This window comes from Sorghum bicolor, chromosome 4 (assembly GCF_000003195.3).
Source record: "Sorghum bicolor cultivar BTx623 chromosome 4, Sorghum_bicolor_NCBIv3, whole genome shotgun sequence".
NCBI classification, from domain to species: domain Eukaryota; kingdom Viridiplantae; phylum Streptophyta; class Magnoliopsida; order Poales; family Poaceae; genus Sorghum; species Sorghum bicolor.
In genome coordinates this window covers 60,132,672-60,155,113 of record NC_012873.2, presented here as the reverse complement: position 1 = coordinate 60,155,113, position 22,442 = coordinate 60,132,672, and the positions used below count along the sequence as shown (strand labels likewise).

The following is a 22,442-nucleotide window of genomic DNA, read 5'->3' as shown; positions in this document are numbered from 1 at the left end:
AAGAAGAATCTAAATTGAAGATGCAACTGAAGACGCCGTCAGTTTACTACTAATGCGCACCATTGATTGATAGTAGCAAACGAGAGGTTCGAATGAAATATAGCAAGCCTCCATGCTTGCCTTGTACACAGATAGACAGTTAGAGCATTTCTTCAATCCCAAGCAGCGCATTTCTTCAATCCCAAACAGCGTTCTTGAATACTCTCTTGTCTTGATAAGAAATACAAGCCGAGAGCTTTCAAACGCTCCAAAAGAGCATTACACAAACAACATTGCTACAAAACCCTGCACAACCCAATATATAGCACGACAACCTAGGGTGAATAACCAAACTCCCCAGTAGCAGGAAACACAGCTCCAGATATATGTTTTACGAGCAAGGCAACCCCATGTGTACACAGGATCGGTCTCAGAATAGATGATTTGGTTCTCCCTTCATGATGCTTGCAACTCTGTTCATTACACCCTTGTCTTAGCTCTCTTCATTCCAAGGTGGTTGTGGAAAGGGGACGCTGAACCAGATCTTTGCATTCCTTCCTCACGAAGGGTGCCATTATGCAGCATTGCAAGCTCCCGTAGCTGCTGCTTCTTGAAGAAGTCCAGGGATTCATCCTGCAAAGTAGAAAACAAGAACTATTCAGGTATCGGTTCTTCAAGATGGACTAAAAGCAGGCAAGCTAAGAGTTTCAAAAGTAAAAGGATAAAGGTATTGATGACATACCAAAGCCTTTAGCAGATCTTCAAGGATCTCGCGGGTTTGCATCAGGCGAGCATCAATGATTTCAGCAGGTAGCTCTGTCTCAACCAATATATGAAGGGGTTCATTCAGGTGTTCATATCCTGGCTTCCCCCGCACCATTTCCTCCTGAAAAAATAATAGCATAAGTGACCCCAATCCCATAGCACAAAGTAAACAGAAAATCCACTAGATGTACACATGCATAAAGGTAGCTAGGCTATCTAAGGATGGATAGCCCCATTCTGGGAAGTTCCAGAAAGAAACTGTTTTTCAAAGAATCACCAGGTAACACTTGTGGTCTTTCATACCAAGACACAGACTAGAAGGTACAAAAAAGAAAACAATTTGAAAAACCAAGCAGGAACAAACTATAAAATAGCCATATTTCCCTAAGCCAGAGGCTATCAGGGTTGATCTGGCTTTGAATGATTCAAGTCATACATGACGAACCAAGTCCATAAATTCATAGTTCATATTTCATACATAAACTCCAATTTAGATAGTGTTGCAAGTCCTACACTGCCAGTGTGTCTGAAACTGTTGTTGAAATTCTTTCCTTCACCAGTAATCCCCGCATGAGCAATGCCCACCTCTAAAATGGTGGAACCGTGTGGTATCCCTAAGTATTATTTCTCGGTCCTCGATTTTGGATATAAGCTTGGCTGCATTATGACAATCTCCACATATCCTGAGGTTCTTGAAGATCCTCAAGGTCATCCCAGGGGAAGTGCTAATCAGACCGAAAGCGATGGCAAGCTTTTCGCTGTGCCTCATCAGCATTTGTGACTTTAGACTCTCCTCAACATCATGCAGTGCAAAATCAAGATCAGGAGAGTAGCCCATCGCCTTCATCAGCTTCCCCAAGCGGTCCAACTTGTCATGGATCAAATCAAGCTGAGGATGCAATCTGTCATTAGATCTGAACTCATGTCTCACACCCTTTATCTCCATCCAGCTATACCCAGGTGTTTTCACTACCGCATTATCCTTCATCCATCTCCTTACTCTAGAGACATCATCCCACCTATTTGCCACAGCATAAATATTTGCCAGCTGTACATAGGCGCCTGCATTCTGTGGATCCTGTTCAATCAGCTTTCTAGCAGCAAACTCGGCAAACTCCAAGTTCTTATAAACTCTACAAGCAGTCAGCAATGTGCCATAGGCAGAAGGATGCGGCTCAAAGGGCATTGAATGGATCATGTTGACAGCTCTTTCAAGCAGACCAGCTCGGCAGAGAAGATCCACCATACATGAGTAATGATCAACCTGGGGTTCAATGTTATATGCTTCCTGCATTGTTTCAAAGCACTGGATTCCAAAATCACACAATCCGGTGTGGATACAAGCTGTCAATACTGCCAACAAAGTAATCCAGTCTGGCACCACACCTTCATCCTTCATTTTTTCAAATAACTTGATAGCTTTCCTTCCACCCCCATGTTGGGCATAGCCAGAAATCATGGCATTCCATGCAACTATATCCTTTGTATGCATCTCATCAAACAACTTGCAAGCGTCATCCAAATCACCGCATTTGCAGTACATGCTGAGAAGAGACGTGCCCACAGTAATGCTCCTACCAAGAGGCAACTTCATGCACCACTGATGTACCTGCCTCCCAAATCCAAGTGCAGACAGGTTACTGCATCCAAGAAGCACACTACTTAACGTTGATGGATTTGGCTGCACAATAGCATCCTCAACCATGGTCTTGAACACCCTCAAGGCATCACCTGCACGTGAATTTTTGACATAACCAGCGACAACAGCATTCCATGAAACCAAGTTCCTCACAGGCATTGCCCTGAAGTATTCCATAGCCTTCTGGACATTGCCGGTGTCCATGTACCCTGACACCATTGCAGTCCAGAGAATGGCATCCGTCTTCTCCGGCGCATTCCTAAACAAGTTCTCTGCCGCGCCCATGTCTCCAGAGGACGCGCGCGCGGCAACCATTGCATTCCAGGAAACAGCATTCCTCGCCGGCATGGCCCGGAACATGGCCTCGGCCTCCTCGATGGCCCCGTTCTTGGAGAGCCCGGAGACCATGGTGTTCCAGGACGTGACGTCCCTGACGGGCATCGTAGAGAAGACTCTCCACGCGCCATCAATGTCGCCGCAGGCGAAGTGGCAGGACAGGAGCGTGTTGTAGGAGACAGCGTCCGGGTGCGGGATACTGTCGAACAAGCGGCGTGCGTCCGCGAGGCGGCCGGGACCGGACGCCTTCGCGTATCCCGCGAGGAGGCAGTTGTAGGTGGTCGTGGTCTTGAGCTGCGTCGACGCAAAGGCCTCCTCGGCGCCGGCGAGGTCCCTGCGGCGGACGGCCGCCGCGACGGCCGCGGTGCCGGTGGTGAGAGGGCGGGCGACGGCCAGAAGAGAAGGCCGCAGGATCATTTCACGTTCGCCTCAGACTCACACCCCGTCTGGAGACTGGCATGGCGGGAGTTTGAAGCTAGTAGGCTACGGCGGCGGCGATAGGCCGGAAGGAGGGCGAATTCCGCCGTCATGTACTCCTTTATGATCGTCGGCGGCTAGCGTCGTAGCCGACGGACCAACGGGGGGGAAAAAATCGAGCATGCGCTGCTGGGCCAGATGGCAGTGGGCCGGAGTTGGTTCTTTGGGCTCTTCTTTTTCTTTAGAGCTCTGTCTGACCGGAGCATTACTCCGAGTGGAGACGGCGGCAGGGGAAACCGCCAAGTCTCGTGTTCCATGCTCAACTGGGAACACAGTACAGTGGTGGCTGGCTGCTCCAAGGCCTTGTTTAGTTCCAAAATATTTTGCAAAATCGACTCCGTAGCTTTTTCGTTTGTATTTGATAAATATTATTCAATCATGGACTAACTAGGCTCAAAAGATTCGTCTCGTCAATTTCGACCAAACTATGTAATTAGTTTTTATTTTTATCTATATTTAATACTTCATGCATGTGTCTAAAAATTCGATGTGACGGAAAATCTGAAAAATTTTGCAAAATTTTTTAGAACTAAACAAGGCCCAAGATGACAATTCAAAGCTGAGACCGGAGAGGCGGCTGCAGTAGTGCACGCTAAAGCTGCGTTGACCTGACCACCTGCTAGGCTGCTACCCACAAGCTCACAACCCACCCGACACTTCCCCAGTGATTCTCGGAGGAAGGGATGGCCGGGAGCAGCGTCCGCGGCGGCGGGAGCAACCGCTTACCGCTGCTCGTGACGGAGAAACCGACGGGGATGGCGACGTACGCTTACCGGCTGTTCGCGAGCACGGTCCTCGCGGGGGTTCTCCTGGTATGGCTGTACAGAGCCACGCACGTGCCGCCGAGGAGCAGCGGCGCCCGGTGGTGGGCGTGGCTTGGGCTCTCCGCGGCCGAGCTCTGGTTCGGCTTCTACTGGGTGCTCACGCTGTCCGTGCGGTGGAGCCCCGTCTACCGCCGCGCCTTCCCGGACCAGCTCTCGCGAAGGTACTTTCCCTGTAGCGGCTGTTTGTGTTTGAGTTTGTCATCTGAACTAACTGAATTTCTGCATTCACTTATTTGACATCTATTTTGAACTGCGGGCATGAAACAATCACTACCTCCCTGCCTAACCTGCTAGGATTACGATTGATATTGAGGCAGTCAAGCTAAATATGCATCCTCCTAGACTATTGTATTGTAGGTGTTGAAATGCTGCACATTCCAAGCTAAATTTCCATGATTGGTAGCGGCTTCGAACCTATGAAGTTACTATCTGTACCAATGCTGAATTTTCAGCTAACGTTGACTATAAACAGGTACAAGGAAGAGCAGCTTCCTGGGATGGACATATTTGTGTGTACAGCAGACCCCACTGTTGAGCCGCCAATGCTTGTCATCTCCACTGTCCTATCTGTTATGGCCTATGACTACCCGCAGGAGAAGTTGAACATCTATTTGTCTGATGATGCTGGTTCCATCATAACATTATATGCTCTATATGAGGCATCAGAGTTTGCAAAGCACTGGCTTCCATTTTGCAAGAAGTACCAAGTGGAACCCAGGTCGCCGGCCGCTTACTTTGGTAAAGAAGCTACCCCTCCCGATGCATGTGACCGTAAAGAGTGGTTTTCCTTGAAGGTAGTGTGTACAATTTCAACTCATTAACCTAAATTTTATTTTGCTACTTCCTGCCACATTGACTTGCGCTATTGTGGCCTTTCTATATGTTCTGTGATACTGAAACCAGCAAAGTTTGTTCATATTATCTTTCTTTTTCTGTTTTTGTTCTGTAGGAGATGTACAAAGATTTGGCAGATCGAGTGAATTCAGTTGTTAATTCAGGGAAGATCCCTGATGTTTCAAAATGCAAGCTTAGGGGCTTCTCTAAGTGGAGCGAGAATACAAGTTTTAGAGATCACCCTTCAATAGTTCAGGTAAAGGTTATGGTATAAGTGGTCTGATCAGATCATCAGATCGATACTACTAGGAGAAGGATCTGATGGTTCAATTCAAAATTTAACTAGTAGTCCAGTACATCCGCGGAGTGTTTGAAACACTCATGTAAGAAAAGTATGACTAATTTTTCCAATAATAATCCAAGCCAACTGAAATAACAAGTTTTGCAGATAACTCTTCCAATAATATTTTTATTCCATTATTATCAAATTTTATTTTAGTCTTAGCAAGACAAGCCTGGCATGGTTCATATGCACTCGTTAGTGAAATGCTATGAATTTTGTATTTTTTGTTTTCATCATTTTTGTGGTTTCTTCTGATCAAAGAGTTCTCAATGGCTAGATTTTAATTGATGGAAACAAAAGAAAAGCAACTGATGTCGATGGAAATGTGTTGCCCACACTGGTTTATATGGCTCGTGAGAAGAGACCTCAGGAACATCATCATTTCAAGGCTGGATCACTGAATGCTTTGGTGGGTATTTTTGGACTGTATTTATTATAGTCCATGATTCTCTTATGTCCTACTTGAACCAATATTTCTTATGTTTATATAACTCCTTAATTAAGGTTGATGTTGCAGATAAGGGTATCATCAGTGATAAGCAACAGCCCAGTCATTATGAATGTGGACTGTGATATGTACTCCAACAATTCAGGGTCTATCAGAGATGCATTGTGCTTCTTCCAAGATGAAGAGCAAGGTCAAGATATTGCTTTTGTTCAGTATCCTCAGAACTTTGAAAATGTGGTGCACAATGACATCTATGGCAATCCCATCAACACCGTCAATGAGGTCAATAAAAAATCAAATATAGTACCTCTTAGAATTTCAATGGAGGGCTTACCTATGCCTCGAGCTGAAAATGCACCACTAAGCTTAATAAGCCCTGTTTTTTTGTTTGATTGAATTGGTCTTCAGTTGGATCATCCTTGCTTGGATGGATGGGGTGGAATGTGTTACTATGGCACAGGATGCTTCCATCGGAGAGAGGCTCTATGTGGGCGAATATATAGTCGAGACTACAAGGAGGATTGGACTAGGATGTTGAGTAAAACTGAAGATGTCAGTGAGTTGGAAGGAATGGCTGAGTCACTTGTGACTTGCACATATGAGCACAACACCCTTTGGGGAATCGAGGTAGATCTCTATATACAACTCTGAAAATGATGTTACTGTGGTCGAGGTCACACTTTGTTGCTTTACGATCACAGAATTTTCTCAATTGTGTATGGACTTTGTATTACTGACTTCGAGTTGCTGATTACAGAAGGGAGTTAGATATGGTTGCCCACTGGAGGATGTTATTACAGGATTGCAAATCCAGTGCCGTGGGTGGAGATCAGTTTACCACAACCCACCAAGAAAGGGGTTTTTAGGCATGGCCCCGACCTCACTAGGACAGATCCTGGTTCAGCACAAGAGATGGACAGAAGGGTTCCTCCAGATCTCCCTATCAAAGTACAGCCCATTTCTGCTAGGTCACAGGAAGATCAGGCTGGGTCTTCAAATGGGTTACTCCGTATGTGGGTTCTGGGCTCTTAACAGCTTCCCCACCTTGTACTATGTCACCATCCCTTCACTTTGCTTCCTCAATGGCATCTCATTGTTCCCTGAGGTGAGTTGATATATATTTCGTTGCTTCTTTCTATATGCACTCTGGCCAAATTCTAAAAGAGAAATTGCATCTGCAATCTACTCAACGCAGATAACTAGTCCCTGGTTTCTACCGTTTGCATACGTTGCTGTGGCTGCATACTTCTGCAGCTTGGTGGAGTCACTGCAATGTGGTGATACTGCTAAAAAAATTAGAGTGGTGGAACGCACAAAGGATGTGGCTTTTCAGAAGAATCACCTCATACCTCTTGGCCGCCATCGACACAATCCGCAGATTGCTTGGTATCACTGAGTCAGGATTCACCCTGACAGCGAAGGTAACTGATTCGCAGGCCCTAGAGAGGTACAAGAAGGGGATGATGGAGTTCGGGTCCTTCTCCGCAATGTTTGTGATCATTACAACCGTCGCACTGCTTAACCTGGCATGCATGATGCTCGGGGTGACAAAAGTTTTGCTGCATAAAGGTGCGATGAGTTTGGGAGCTATGTTTGTGCAGGCTGTTCTATGTGCGCTACTAGTAGCACTGAATTTCCCAGTGTATGAAGCAGTGTTCCTCCGCAAGGACAGTGGCAGATTACCAGCTTCTGTCAGTCTAATTTCGCTCTGCATTGTAATGCCATTATGTATATTGCCAACCAACTTCTAGGTGTGAAGCTGGTGAAGATATATATGTTTTTGAAATCCGATGGTGAAAGTTATAAGAATGGTACAGTGTATATTTCCAAGAGAACTTAAACAGCTGTAACATGTTCCTCTACAGATCAGAAAACGTTGCCGCATTTTGTTTGTCAGGTTGGTGGCGCATAACTTTGTTCAGTCACTGCAATCTAAGAATTCGTTGACCTGGTTTGGTCAGAGCCGAAACAAAATTTATCCTCGGCGAAGTTACAGCAAAATGCAGCAGGAGGATTATTGGGGAGTAACTCGGATTCACTGATAACGTTGAGGAAGGGTTACACCACATAGAGAAGGGGCGAGAAAAAGAAACTTACAAGCAGACATCAACTTGAACTGATGGTATACAGAGCTAAGGAGCTATAAGCAGACACCCATCAGAGTAATTTTCTCATTTTGCAACGGCTATACATAGTGCCCCTGTCACTGGCAAGTAGTAGGATCGAGTTCGAAGAGGTCACTCATGGCCAGTCTGCCAGCGACAGAGCTACACATAACCATCACAGAATAGCACCAGACTGCAGCATTGCGTTCCTCTTTTGCTTCCTCAAGATTGTGTAGGACTGGGCGAGACACAGCAGAACCATTTCTTCTGCAAGTTGGAGAGATCAATCACAACGCATGCATGATTATGAATATCGGTGACTAGTTAGCCAAATAAATCTACGAGATGGACGGACGGACGCGTACCGATGCGTTGGTCCTGGAGTTGTAGGAGGTCATCTTGTCGGTCCTGGAGTCCTTGCTGTCAGCCGACGCCGACCTTTGGGTGATGTGGCCTGGTTGTGGTTTGGTCGTCGGGGCTTTCTTCTCATCCCTGGCTTTGCTGAAGATAACCGTGAACCCGTCGGCAGAGGCCGGGTTGTTGACGTCCCATTCGCCGAACTTGGGTATAGTGCGGCCAGTGTCGTCCTTCGCCACCTGATCAGCACAACAACAGCTATATGCTATTAGGCATTAATCATTAATGTGAATGCATAATATAATGTTACTTCCTTTTCCTCCTGATTAGAGCGTTAAATTCATTCATCATTGCATGCCTTGCCCCGGGGGAACCATTACTGTTCAAGGCTAGATTTGTAGAAAACCAGATACCAGATGACCACATCCTGACCTCGATGTGAACATCCGTTTCACATCTGATCCGTACGCATGATTTGTCAGTGGGATCGATCGCTCAACAATTTAAAAGTGAAGGATCAGGAACCACAGTTTGTTGATCATCAAATGCTTTCCAATTTGATTTCATTCATGTTTATTGATCGATTGGCCTATAAATGAACAGGCGTTGTCAATAGCTATCAGTTTCCCATTTTGCCAAACTGATGGATATGGATCCATATCATCGTAATTGATAGCTAGATATTCATCCCTGCATCTAGGTGCCAAATCGCTAAGACAAAATTTCATGCCAATCCAATGCGACAAGCATGTGTTTTCATCATGCGTGATGCATCAGAACAGTCTTTGATTTCAAGCCAAGATAGACGAATATAATGCAGGCATTATAAAAGGAAGAAAAAAAGACAGCAACGATGTGATCGACTGTAATAAGGCGCTGGAGATTTGCACTCACCGACATAGTTTTGGGTGTCGCAGGGTCCTTCAGCCGGAGTCACAGAAAATTTTGCCCTTGCTTGTGATCCGACGCGCTAGAGTTTGTGGGGCAAAATTTTCACCCGGGGCCCGGGATGAGAGGGAGGGGAAGGATTGGCCAAAACCACAAACAAGAGGAGGCAGCGGCGAAGGCGGAGCGCAACAGCAGCCTCCTACGCGTATCTTATATACCTATTAATGGCATGTTTTGCATGCAAACGTTGCCTAAAATTGATCAAATTTTAAACGACGTTTCGCCTTTTTTGAGTTCGTTCTGCAGTTGTTTCGGGAAACCAGCGCAAGAGCGAGCTGGTTCCGCTGGCAGGTGGGCGCGCGGGGTGTCCACCGGGTTGGGTTGGGCTGGGCTGGGCTGCAAGAAGAAGTAATGACTCATGATGAAATATACGTGTGAAATGGGCGTGGCACAAGGCAGGACCCGCAAGGCCGAGCAATGGTCAGTGCTTCCAAAATTTAGCAGAAGCTTTGCTATTTTTCGCTGAGAATTGAAAACCATATACTCCCTCGGTCATGATGAAATATATGTTTCATATCAAATCATCCTAAGACCTTGTTTGGATATAGTCGGTTTCATATCAATCTACATATGTTGAGATAGCTTAGAGTAAAATTCAAACAAAATTTCATCACAATCCATCTCATCTCAGCACGTGTGGATTATTGAGGTGAATTCGAGAACATCCAAATAAAACCTAAAAGATATAAGGATTCGCTGCGACATAGTCACTTCATTCAAAGTTATAGGTCGCTCTAGATTTTATAGATACATGCTATGTATATATATAATGTATATATGTGATACATAAAAAAATTTATATACCTAGATAAATTAAAATAACTTATAATTTAGAACAAAGAAATAATATGTGAACGATACATTATATGTGAAGTATGATGAGATGTAGAGCAATCGCATCAGTATGTAGCCGTCTTCTAGAACGCAGAGTCAACCGGAGGTTGTTCTCACCATTATTGAAGGCCTTATACTAAAAAAGTATACTACGAACTCTATCAATACATTCGTTATTTGACACGGTGGGGGCCCTGCCCATAATTGGCTCTCCTCTCATTCTTCTCATCCACTCTCTCACTCTACTCTCTGTAATTAATAATGGAACTAATTCTTTTGAAGGAAAATACTGAAAGCAATATGACGTTGCAGTCCTGTATTTTTAAGGGAATCAGGAGGGGTTTCCCCCCGGCCCTACTGTAATTTTATTAATTTGAAACAAAATAAGACGCAGTGGCTAGAAGGTTTACATCATTTTTTTTAAACTGAGGTAAACCCCATTTTTATTATCACTAACGGAAATACAAAGTCTTTAGGAAGCAATATAGAAAGACAGAGTGGACAGAACCCAGAGAAACCTTACGACTACAAAAGCTAACATAGAGATAAAACTATTGAGACCTATCTCTCCATTGATCTGACTGTGACATGTTAGAAAACAGATCAGATTACAAAACACTAAAGCAAGATAAACCCAAATCGCATCACAACTGGGCGCTTTCTTCGGGCACTTGACAGGAGATCTTCTACTCTTCTTGGCTGTTGTCGTCATTGTCTTTCACCAGCAACTCTCCCTCTCTGTTCCTCTTAGCAAGAAGAGAGGTAGCGATCTTGAGCATCGTGTTTACTCCATTCTATAAGGCTTCCTTGTCTACTTCCTTGAAAAGACCTGCCCAGTATTTCATTAAAGCACAAGCATGACAAATAATAAAGACTGGGTTTGATAGGAGTTTTCCCTCAAAACATGTTCTATTTCGGGGTTTCCAGATAGCCCAACATACTGCCGCAATCCCAATTGCATGAAATTGTTTTCCTGTAGGTATCCAAACATCACACCAATTCCAACATTGTTCAAAGGTTTACATCATGAAACATAGAAAGAACACCCATGAAAAGTTGATGTCCAGATCGTCTCCTACCACTAACTTTGTTAATGGAAGTCGTTAGCTCCAGTGGGAACGTCCTGTTTATGATTTCTATGGGGCCTCTGGGGTACATTTTGGAAGGGACGAAAGTATCTTAACTTGTCCTTAACTTGCTGATGGAGAGATGCCCATATATAAAGGCATATACAATAATCCCTTTCAAGTCGATCGAAATCGTTTCACTCCTGCATCCGATCGACGCGCTCTAGCTATGTGCGCCGGTGGGAGCACGCTACCCGTCGCACGCGCCGCCGCCAGCACACGGAGGAGGCCTGCATGCACACGAAACGGACGCACACGCACGCGCGCTGTGTCCTCGACTGTGAACAAGAAAATATAGAACGAGCGCACCGCCTCTCGTTGTTGCCGCTCGCCCCCGTTCGATCGCGCGCCCCGTCCCTCTCGACCGCCGGTGGCGGCAACAACGCTCGATCGCGCGCCGCATGCTTGATCGAGTTCTCTCTCAGGCTCGCTCAAGCGTAGAAGGAATCTGCTTCCTGACGACGCACACGTCGCTGTTGCAGATACGGACGCGCCACACGCCACTGTCCAGGAATCCCCGGTGCCAAACAAAACCCGCCGAACCCACGCACGACACAACCGGCTGGGAGTACGAAAGCTCAGTGCGCGCACAATTTCCACGGGAACAGCGCAACCCGTTCTCACGACATGCCATCACGCGGCGAGAGGAACACCATGGCAGGGAATAATAGGTTATCGAGAGTTCGCTCGACCACGCAAGTGCATGCTGAGCAATGGATCCCGGTAAATAATGCCGCTGTGAATTAGAAATGATGTGTACGTGTTTATTTTGTCTACACTCTACAGGTGTTGTGACATCTATCTGCTGACGTGTTTTGTCCACAATTTATATGATAGGTAGACTCCATCGTAGTGCGTCGGCGCAAGCAAACTCTATCGCGTTTCCACGCTGCCTCCCCTTGCCGAGAACGAAGCAAACAATGGAAACCTGGAATGTCAGATGGGATGATTATTACTGTGGCCTTGTTTAGTTCACCCTAAAAACCAAAAAAACTTTTCAAAATTTCTCATTACATCGAATCTTAGGCACATACATGAAACATTAAATATAGATAAAAACAAAAACTAATTATACAGTTTATCTGTAAATCACGAGACAAATTTTTTAAACCTAGTTACTACTGAAATAAAAAAAATCTGAAAAAGACCTACGAGCTGGTACAGTTGTACTCCAAGGGAAAAGGTCCGCCGGCAGCGGCAGCTGCAGGCGGCCACACTTGCCCCACGGCGACGGCGTCGCCAACCGCAGAACAGGCGGAGCTAGAGGGTAGAAATCGGTCAAGAAAGCAACTGAATACCACGAACTAGATCGGGATGGCCATTGGCCATTGGTCCAGTCCATCTAGAGACGCGATCGAGAGAAGCGACGGAAAGGGGTCAGTGGACAGAGAAGTTATGTCAGGTTCATTTGCAATCAAAGTAGAAAAATAAACTAGGGCCATGTTTAGTTCCGAAAAGTGAAAAGTTTTCGGTACTGTAGCACTTTCGTTTGTTTGTGACAAATATTATCCAATCATGGACTAACTAGGATCAAAAAATTCGTCTCGTGATTTCCAGCTAAACTGTGTAATTGATTTTTGTTTTCGTCTATATTTAATGTTTCATGCATGTGCCATAAGATTCGATGTGACGAGGAATCTTGAAAACTTTTTGGTTTTCAGGGTGAACTAAAAAAGGCCTAGATTTATAGCATATTTGAAGACTAAATCTATAAATAAGGTGTACAATAACGACAGCGGAGAGGAAGAGGAAAGGATATGGCAGCACCATTTTTTTACTGTATAGTCAAGAGGGAAACAGCTCATCTAACACATGTTGCATGCATGCAAACTGTGGGAACCTGCAAGCGACCCATGCCAAAACTCACGACTAGCACTCTCTCTCTCTCTACAGTACTCTCGTCTGCATTAGATTATTTGCTGAATATAACCTATTATACTTGTCTAAGGTGTTGAGTTACCTTTCCTATAAATGCACCCTACTGAAATTTATATGTGTACCCTAAAAAAATTTATATGTGTTATCTCTCTTGCTTTTGAAATTGTGGATGATGCTTTTTTGTATGGGCTTGAAAATAAATATGCCCATCGTTCCAAAATAGATGACCTTATATGATTCAAATTTTGTTCTAAAATATTTTCTTCTCACTTCCTCCCAGTACACCTTTCTCGTTTTCCAGTAGACATTTTAATTTCCAATGCATCTCTAACTTGACTTCTTGAGGGATATTTGGGTCTTTTGCTTTCTGTGTGGTCTCCGTGGGAGTCTAAAACGTCAAGTAATATAGAATAGAGGAAGTATATATACTTCCTCAGTCTTAAAATAATAACTTTGAAACTCTCTTAAGTCAAAATTTCATAAATTTAACTAAATTTATATAAAAAGATCAAATTTAGAACAAAATTCGAAGTATTTGATATACTATGAAATATGTTTTCATATATGTTTAACTTAAAATGAATCTAAAAGTTGATTTAGTTTGGGAATGAGGGAGCAATAGCAAGACTAATGGTCTCTTTATTTGGATCTTCTGGCCTATGGTTTAGTTGGCTAAAGTTAAGGACTAAAAGTTATATCACTTTAGCTAACTTGTGTGATCTAAAGTTTTTGTGAGGTTGACTAAACTTTATATGGCATTTTAGGCTTTCTGTTTCAAGCCTCAAGAGCAAAAAAAGAATGGTCTAGTATCCAAACATCCAAACATGACCTAATAGGGTGTGCTATAAATTCAAACTAGGCAAGTTGTCTAACCCTAACTACTACTCTCTCCATCTATTTATTTTAACATTTCCATACTTTTAGTATAAATTACGTATGAAGGGATTTTTTATTGGCTAGTTGTGGGCCTAAGAGAGATTGAGAGATAGTTCAGCAATAACTACTTTGACAGAGGTGGAATACTACACTCATATTTATATATACAAACTTAAACATAAAAAATATTATTCCCTCCATTCTAATTATACATTTTAGGCAAAATGGCCTCTTGCCTAATGGTTAGAGCACCTGAGTAGTATCTAGCAGGCTTGGGTTCAACTCCCCGTGGGAGCGAATGAAACAGGTCTGGAATAAAAAATACAAAAAATAGGTTGGGGTTTCTCCTATTGACTTCGGTCAAAAAATTATACATTTTAGCTTTCCTACTAGGTACATTATTTATCTAGACATAGTAAACATAAAAAATAGTGTATGTCTAGGTGCATAGTAAAATTCATATCTCTAGAAAAGCTAAGACAAAATCCAGAATAGCTATGAAGCAATGATGCATGAAATTTTAATTAATTTTGCAATGAAGGTCTTATCATGTAGTGTTTTTGGAGGAGCATAGGCTGGAGACTCTGGTCCACTAGAGCAACTCTAGTATGAGCCCTTAAAGCAGAGCCCCTACTTTTGATTTGAGTTTTTTTATTTTTGAGGTCTGATTTTTTTACATATACTCCAACAAGAGCCCTCAAATCTATTTTAAAGAGACACTGCCACATGGGACCCACTCGTGATTAGCCAGAGCTCTACCCGAATGCGCTATGGGTGGCATGAGGGAGCTCCACATGAGAGGAGCACACATGCCGAAGGGTTAGGGTCTTGATGGTAGGGGCTCACTGGGAAGAAAGGATCGAGTCGGGGAAAGGAGTTAGGAATGGGAGGAGCCCGTTGGGGAAGAGAAGCCTGGATGGTGGCTTGAGGGAGGAGGAGACCCGAGGGCGAGTGTCACCGATTGAGGGGCAGGCCTCATCAAGGAGCGACATAGGAGAGTCGTGCGCGAGGAAAGGTCTCGCCGGTGAGAGAGGTCGTCAAAGAGAGAGTCGGCCAAGTGAGATCTGCCAGGGAAGATGCCGCAGTGAGGGAAGAGAGCTTGGGATGGCCTCACTAGGGAATGGAGCTTTGGCTGGACCCACTGAGGGAGCCATGCCAGGGGAGGGCCTTGCCGGGGATGTAGAAGGCAAATCAGCGCTGGAGGCGGATGGGTAGGCGTGGTTTTGCGAGCGCTCAAGTGGAGGAACGACTCCAACCGTCATTTGAGATTTGCACCAGGCCCCTAGGAATGAGGGGTGGGAGGGGATTTAAGGGGCCCCTCAAATTTGAGGGCTCTCACAAGGACTCTGCTGGAGCTCTTTTTTTTGTCTCTAGCCTTTAAATTTGGTTTTGATGGTTCAAGTAGGGACCGAAGTTGCTCTTAGAGAAAGCAATGCACCTAGATTATGATTTCTGCTCCAACATATGTATTAAAAGTTTTGTGAATAAAATTTAATGCATGCAACTAAAAGATTGATTATCTTTACTCTCTCTATTCATTTTGTAACAAAAATATCCATCTAGAATCTCTATCTAGATGTGATTAAATTTGCAAATTACTCTATATGCGTTTTCCACCATTTGAATTGGATATCTATGATATTTAGCTAAAACCTTAGCTTTTTATATGAACTCTTGTTGCATATTTTTTTACATAGTAAATGTATAGTTTGGCTTTCAACTTTTAGTCTTAAATGGTTGTTACAATTTTTGATCCATGGGTTAAATTCAAACGCTCGTTCTTATTCACTACTAGGCAAACCATTTCTGCTACACCCTTTTTTACCACCGGTTGTAGAAGAATCGACAGTCATAATATTTCATTGTCGGTTCTAGCTAGGGCCGGAGTGGCGTGGTGGCTGTTTGAGCCATAGTGAAAGCACCTTGTTGTTGAAGTACTCCATCAATTTTAAATTATAAAATGTTTGAATTTTCTAAATACATAACTTTTACTATACACTTAGATATATAATATACTTAAATATATAGTAAAAAGGTCAAAATATTTTATAAGTTGGAACGTGGGAGTACATGTCAATACAATTCACTGGGTAGAAGGTGGCACAACTACCAAAAGAAGCAAGTGTTGGTTCTAACTTTTTTCTTCCTGGGGTTAAGTAGTTAAGAAGTACATCCATGTATAATTTGCAAGAAATTGGGTCTTGGACTTAACGTGTGAAGGTTTGCTAATGAGTTCTCATATTCTTCTTCTGAAGGATAGGACGGAGACTGATCCATTGGAGCATGTAGTTCGTACAGAATCTCATTCCAGCGACCTAACATGTTGTCGAATACTCCCTCTATACCAAATAAGTCATTCTAAGAATCCTAAAGAATCAAAGCATCTTAAGTTTAATCAAATTTATAAGATAATTAAAATAATAATAGTTGTGATGTCAACTAAGTATTATTAGATTTCTCATTAATTATATTTTTTTATAGTATACTTATTTGATGTCATAGATCTTCGTAGTTTTCTCTATAATTTTGGTCAATTTTTTAGATTATTTAATTCTCCAAGATTCTTGGAATGTCTTGTAGTTTAGAATGCAGGGAGTACATTATTACTAGAAGTCAATGATGCATGACTAGGTTTCATCATCGTTTCATGATGAATGATTAGCAACCAAATGAATATTACAGTACCAAATGATAATTTTGACAAATACTCCCACCATTGTATTATATTTACATTATTAGAACAAGCTAATTAATTAGTAAGACGAACTGATTGCTAATTAGCTTCTTCTAAACTTCATATATAATTAAAAAGTAAGGAGGCATCTTGTTCATATTAAATTGCTGGCAACTTGACTATTGTGGTGACCTGAGCTATTGTGGTGAGCATTTCTAGAGGCCCTAGCTACCCTGCTGAGCTAAGAGATAGAGCATTCACTGAAAAGCTTACCAAGCTAGAGCAGCAAGCCAGCAAAAGAAAAGCTGAAAAACGATTGTGGCTTACTGAAGTCAGATAAATAATATTTGGCTGATTACAACGAATTTCGACTGCATGCCAGTTTGATTAGTTTGACTTTATGCCTCGCATTCAAAAGAAAGAAGAAAAGACTATTTGGGTGGTAAAGTTCCAAGTTCGAGCAGCAAGCAGAAGCGAGCGGACCTGTGTTTTATGTATAAAATACATATATATACACAAGCCTTTTGTAGGTGCGTTTTCTTTGACCAACCGTTTTTGGACAATTATTGTTTAACTATCGAGAGACTGCAGCAACAAGCGTTCGGCCCATGTTTCTGGATTGCTTAGCCAGTTAGCCTCCTAGCGCAGTCAGAAGTTGACTGGATTGGTTTTGATGTACTTTTAGAATGTTGGGATGTCTAGCTGTAGCGATGTCTAGTTGTAATTTCCAAACTTTTCGTTTTCCTGCAATAATAATTTTTCTTTAGGAGCTGCGGACCCTTCAGTTTCGTAGAAAAAGTACCTGACTTCCCATTCTTTTTTCTATAGCTCTCAGTCGATGATACCCCGGTCATAAATAATTGATGATTTTTTCAAAGTGAAGGAGGAACTATATCAAAAATCGATATATACTTCTCAAACTACACATGAAAAAAATGAAATAAAAAAGATATGATATTCTTTTAGATTCCTTCATCGTCTTCTTCCCCAATGGTTTCCTCGATGTAGTAAAGTGCAATCTTTGTATATGCTGTCAAAATATTGGATATATTATAAGATCTAATGTTGCATTAGTGGATAACATAGGTTACATATTCATCACTGTCACCGTAGATTCGTTATATATACCAGATTTCCTGTGACCATCGACGATGAGATCAATGACCCAGAGTTACTATCCTTGTGGGAAGTGTCGAGAAGCACCATCCCATTGTCGATAGGCGGTACGGATTGGCCAATGATGACACTGTTGTGACAATCACCAAAGCCATCTCATAGGTAACAGCAGTGGCGGATCTAGGATTTTGATCATGGGGGTACGAACGAAAACGATATAGTTCATCGATATGCACATAACATAATTAGATCACTAAACGGTGATAAAATAGTTGTGAATATAGAGTGTTAAGGTTGTTATATAAGCTGAGTAGACTAGCAATTATGTATAACAATGTATTATACATGTATATATTATTAAAGAGTATACATATTAAATGTTTTTCAAAAAAAATTTGAGGGGACAGCTGTCCCCCCATGCTACTACTTTAGAACCGCCCCTGGGTAACAGTATCTTGATAAAAAAATATTTGATTTTCTTCATAGATTTATTCGGGCTATAAACCCTAAATAATATAGATCTAAAAATAAATTTAGGTAAAAGATTGATGATTCCCCTCTTCATTTTATCATGGAAAAAGTCTACTTTAGGTCCCTCAACTTTCGTGAAAGTCTGATTTTCATCCTTGAACTCTAAAACCGGACAAAATACATCCCTCAACTTTTAAACCGTGCACATTACATCCTTGACCTGGTTTTGAAAGCGGTTTTACCTTTTTCTTTTTATTTATTTTGGCTGAATTCTTTTGAAAAATCACAGTAAATCACATAAAAATCATAAAATAGAAAACTCAATTTTGTTAGACTTTAGATCAGTAGATCTACACATTGAATATATAATATAGTATGTTCTAGTACAGATTTTTTTGATGCATCTTTAGATCTATGTTTTTCTGAAATTAATTAGACTAATTATAGCTGCATTTTGTATGGTCTAATTGTGATGAAATTTATATGGTGAGCTAATTATTCTATGTTTGAGTTATAGTAAAAATTTTATACTCATTGAATGATGTATTACTTAGTTATAGATTTATTTAGGTTTATGCTTGTTAAATTATAATAAATCTATAACTAAGTTATACATGATCTAATGAGTATGAATTTTTTACCATAGTTTAACACATATAATAATTAGTCTAACATTAAAAATTCACCACAATTGGACTATACAAACTATAGCTATGAATTATTCTAATTAATTATAGAAAAAACAGATCTAAAGCTACAATAAAAATTTTGTACTAAAGCATACTATATTATATGGTCACTATGTAGATCTACTTATCTGGAGTCCAACAAAATCAGATTTACTATTTTATGAATTTTATGTGATTTACTATAATTTTATAAATATTCAGCCAAAATAAATAAAAATGAAAAAGACAAAACTGCCTTCAAAACCGCTCAAAAACAAGACCTAAAAGATAACACTATCTGCAAATGGGTCTCGAGGAGAGAGGATACCCAATTTTGGGTTATGCCTCCCCTGATACCCAAAATGGGTTTTCTGTATGGGTATTCTGTTGGAGGCTACAGGTATTGTGTTGGAAACCTATTTTGGGTTTGGGTTCCCAAATGCATATGCTATTGGAGACAGCCTAATTACAACTCCTATGCTTCCACACCCCCACATATTATCATCAAACGATGCATCAACATTTACCATGACTACTCCTTCTGAAGGCATTTGCCACCCTTTCGCACCTTTGCTTCCTTCTTTACAGCCAATTTATAATAGTTAGAGCAAGCAATGGATAGAACTCACCATTTCAACCTTTGGTTATACAGCTTCTAAAATATAACATAAAACATAAGAAAAGTGTACTTTTATGCATGAAACTTCCAGGTTAGTTCTATGCTATCATACATAAAAATACACTTTTCTTATGTTCTTATGTTATATTTTAGAAGCCGTGTCGTTATTCAAAATTCTTTTATTTTTACCACAAAATGGAGAGGAACTTGTCCCATATATAGGCTAGAATAATCCTTGCTGCGCAAATGCGTTGTTATTAAATATAACCAGTGTTGCCCAATCCTCCAGCAAGTTAAATTTGCGAACTCAAATACACTGACTTCGTTCAGTAAAGATGACGTTGTTACCTAATCATCCAGCCCGATCGAGGGCGCCCAATAATCTTATCACAGAGAATTCAAAAGTGGCCTTTTTGTGCGCTCATCTAGGCGGCAACATCCGTTGAAGAAGACCGCACGCCTTGGGGTCCGTTTTGGTCGTCCCCCCATGTATGCACGCCACCGTTACCCAGTCCACCACGAGTCTCCATCGTGATATGAACCCTGGTTGCGTAGGTGCCGGGGCACCCCGGGCTCATGTTGCTCTCTGCCTCCCTCTATATATAAGCAGGGTGCATTCTGAAGCTGGCATCTCACTGCATCTCTGATACCTCAGCTCCTGTAGCATTGCCTGACAAAGTGGCAAGCAAGGAACCGCAAGCCATGGCCTCTGTTCCGAAGCTTCTTCTCCTGAGCCTCCTCGTTTTTCTCAGCTATCGCTCTCCCATTGCTCACGCAGGTGATCATGGCAGCTACAAGGTTCTGTCCCTTGGCTCTCTGAGGACCAAGTCCGTCTGTTCCGAGTCCAAAGGTGCAGTACAGTCGTCCGTGCACGCACCAGCAGTTTCCTTTCCACTTGGTTGATTATTTTGTGCACACTTGTACTCCTATATGACAATCATCATCGTTTCCCTTGCTCCGATGGTTTCAGCGGTTAAGTCGTCGACCGGTGCCGCCACGGTGCCATTGCATCACCGTCACGGCCCATGCTCACCGTTGCCGACCAAGAAGATGCCAACTTTGGAGGAGAGGCTCCATCGCGACCAGCTCCGAGCTGCCTACATCCAGCGGAAGTTCTCCGGCGGCGGCGTCAATGGCAGCCGCGGCGGCGCTGGTGACGTCCAGCAATCGCACGCCACCGTGCCGACGACCCTGGGCACCTCCCTGGACACGCTGGAGTACTTGATCACCGTACGCCTCGGCTCTCCGGGCAAGTCCCAGACCATGCTCATCGACACCGGCAGCGACGTGTCCTGGGTGCAGTGCAAGCCGTGCTCGCAGTGCCACTCCCAGGCGGACCCACTCTTCGACCCAAGCTCGTCGAGCACGTACTCCCCGTTCTCCTGCAGTTCCGCCGCCTGCGCGCAGCTCGGCCAGGAAGGCAACGGCTGCTCCAGCTCCCAGTGCCAGTACACTGTCACTTACGGCGATGGCTCGAGCACCACCGGGACATACAGCTCCGACACGCTCGCGCTGGGCTCCAACGCCGTCAGGAAGTTCCAGTTCGGGTGCAGCAACGTGGAGTCGGGCTTCAATGATCAGACCGACGGGCTCATGGGGCTCGGCGGCGGCGCGCAGTCGCTGGTGTCACAGACGGCGGGGACGTTCGGCGCGGCCTTCTCGTACTGCCTCCCAGCGACGTCGAGCTCCTCCGGGTTCCTCACGCTCGGCGCTGGAACTTCGGGCTTCGTCAAGACGCCGATGCTCAGGAGCAGCCAGGTCCCCACGTTCTACGGCGTGCGCATTCAGGCCATCAGGGTGGGCGGGAGGCAGCTCAGCATACCCACCTCGGTCTTCTCCGCCGGGACGATCATGGACTCCGGCACGGTCCTCACGCGGCTGCCGCCGACGGCCTACTCAGCGCTGTCGTCGGCGTTCAAGGCCGGGATGAAGCAGTACCCGTCGGCACCGCCCAGCGGCATCCTCGACACTTGCTTTGACTTCAGCGGCCAGTCCAGCGTCAGCATACCGACCGTCGCACTGGTCTTCTCCGGGGGCGCCGTCGTCGACATCGCCTCCGACGGGATCATGCTGCAGACCAGCAACAGCATCCTGTGCCTCGCCTTCGCGGCCAACAGTGACGACAGCTCCCTCGGCATCATCGGCAACGTGCAGCAGCGGACGTTCGAGGTGCTGTACGACGTCGGTGGTGGCGCCGTGGGGTTCAAGGCTGGGGCGTGCTGATATATGGTGATCGGCGTAACGATGTTGACGATACCGGGACTACGTACTGCACTTGTTTGTGGTTGCAAGTGCGAGGTAAACAGACATGGAAGTGCAAAACTACTACAACCAAAAAGATAATTGTAATTTCTCCTGATTAATAATTACAAATAAAAGATCAATGATATATAATGTTGCTCTTGGCGTGATTGGTACCAACCATGGCCTTGTCAATGACTGTAATACTGTGTATGAATACTTCAAAATTGTTTCATCGTGCCTTTTGGGCGAGTTACTCCTTATTCGGCGTTTTTGTGACAACGAAATGTTTATTTTTTTCATTATGGCGGAGGCAGGATTCGCCGAAGTCGCGAGAACGTTCCTCTCCGAGAAACACACACCGAATGCTGATTGCAGAGTATCTGACGCTAGGCCAGCGTCGGTTGCATGGTGAAGTGTTGGCATAGAGCAGCGAGTTGCACTGGCGCATCCGACGTCTTGGCACCGGATGTTGCCTCTCAACGTCAGGTGTGTGCTGGGTGAAACAGTGCTGGATGACGCAGTGCACCGGCACGTCCGATGGGTCACGAGGGGTGGGCATCAGACGTTGTCTAGTCATTGTTCACCGATAGGTCGTGCGCGAGGAGAAAGCGGTGTTGTGAGCACTAGAAACTGCATCAATTGGTCCTCCACTGGACGCGTTAGTTGGAGGAAAATTGTTTCTGGAACCTCTCTAAGTTGCATCTGACGCTGGGGCTCAGTGTCAGGTGGTTCTTCACCGGTACCAGTGCTTTTGTTGACTGTGCGCTGACTTGCTCAAGTGACCATTAGGATCTAACACATGAGATTCAAAGGTGGACAGGTGGCGGTGATCCGTGCATCGGATGCTAGGTGGCAGCGTCCGATGGTGTCTCACTGGAGC

The 22,442-nt window shown here is 43.8% G+C and overlaps 4 protein-coding genes and 1 pseudogene across 4 annotated transcripts; 2 read left to right on the top strand and 3 right to left on the bottom strand.

Moving 5' to 3' along the window:
- Positions 152-1,228, bottom strand: LOC8077715 (annotated as a pseudogene).
- Positions 726-3,437, bottom strand: LOC8071755 (pentatricopeptide repeat-containing protein At4g16835, mitochondrial). The gene is made up of 2 exons (XM_002452585.2): positions 1,258-3,437; positions 726-865 (listed from the first exon to the last, which is right to left on the bottom strand). The coding sequence occupies exon 1, from the start codon at positions 3,134-3,136 to the stop codon at positions 1,298-1,300; it is 1,839 nt and encodes a 612-aa protein (XP_002452630.2). The 5' UTR covers positions 3,137-3,437; the 3' UTR covers positions 726-865; positions 1,258-1,297.
- LOC8077714 (cellulose synthase-like protein E2) lies at positions 3,773-7,817 on the top strand. The gene is given in 9 exon segments (XM_021460485.1): positions 3,773-4,181; positions 4,493-4,814; positions 4,970-5,110; positions 5,475-5,606; positions 5,715-5,927; positions 6,054-6,272; positions 6,403-6,750; positions 6,841-6,942; positions 6,944-7,817. Coding segments are annotated over 9 exon segments (2,232 nt in total). The 5' UTR covers positions 3,773-3,879; the 3' UTR covers positions 7,397-7,817.
- On the bottom strand, positions 7,663-9,187 carry LOC8071754. The gene is made up of 3 exons (XM_021460486.1): positions 9,002-9,187; positions 8,116-8,346; positions 7,663-8,017 (listed from the first exon to the last, which is right to left on the bottom strand). Exons 1-3 carry the CDS (start codon positions 9,005-9,007, stop codon positions 7,973-7,975), a joined length of 282 nt encoding a protein of 93 aa, XP_021316161.1. The 5' UTR covers positions 9,008-9,187; the 3' UTR covers positions 7,663-7,972.
- On the top strand, positions 19,940-21,794 carry LOC8071753 (aspartyl protease family protein At5g10770). The gene is made up of 2 exons (XM_002454315.2): positions 19,940-20,168; positions 20,289-21,794. Exons 1-2 carry the CDS (start codon positions 20,021-20,023, stop codon positions 21,539-21,541), a joined length of 1,401 nt encoding a protein of 466 aa, XP_002454360.1. The 5' UTR covers positions 19,940-20,020; the 3' UTR covers positions 21,542-21,794.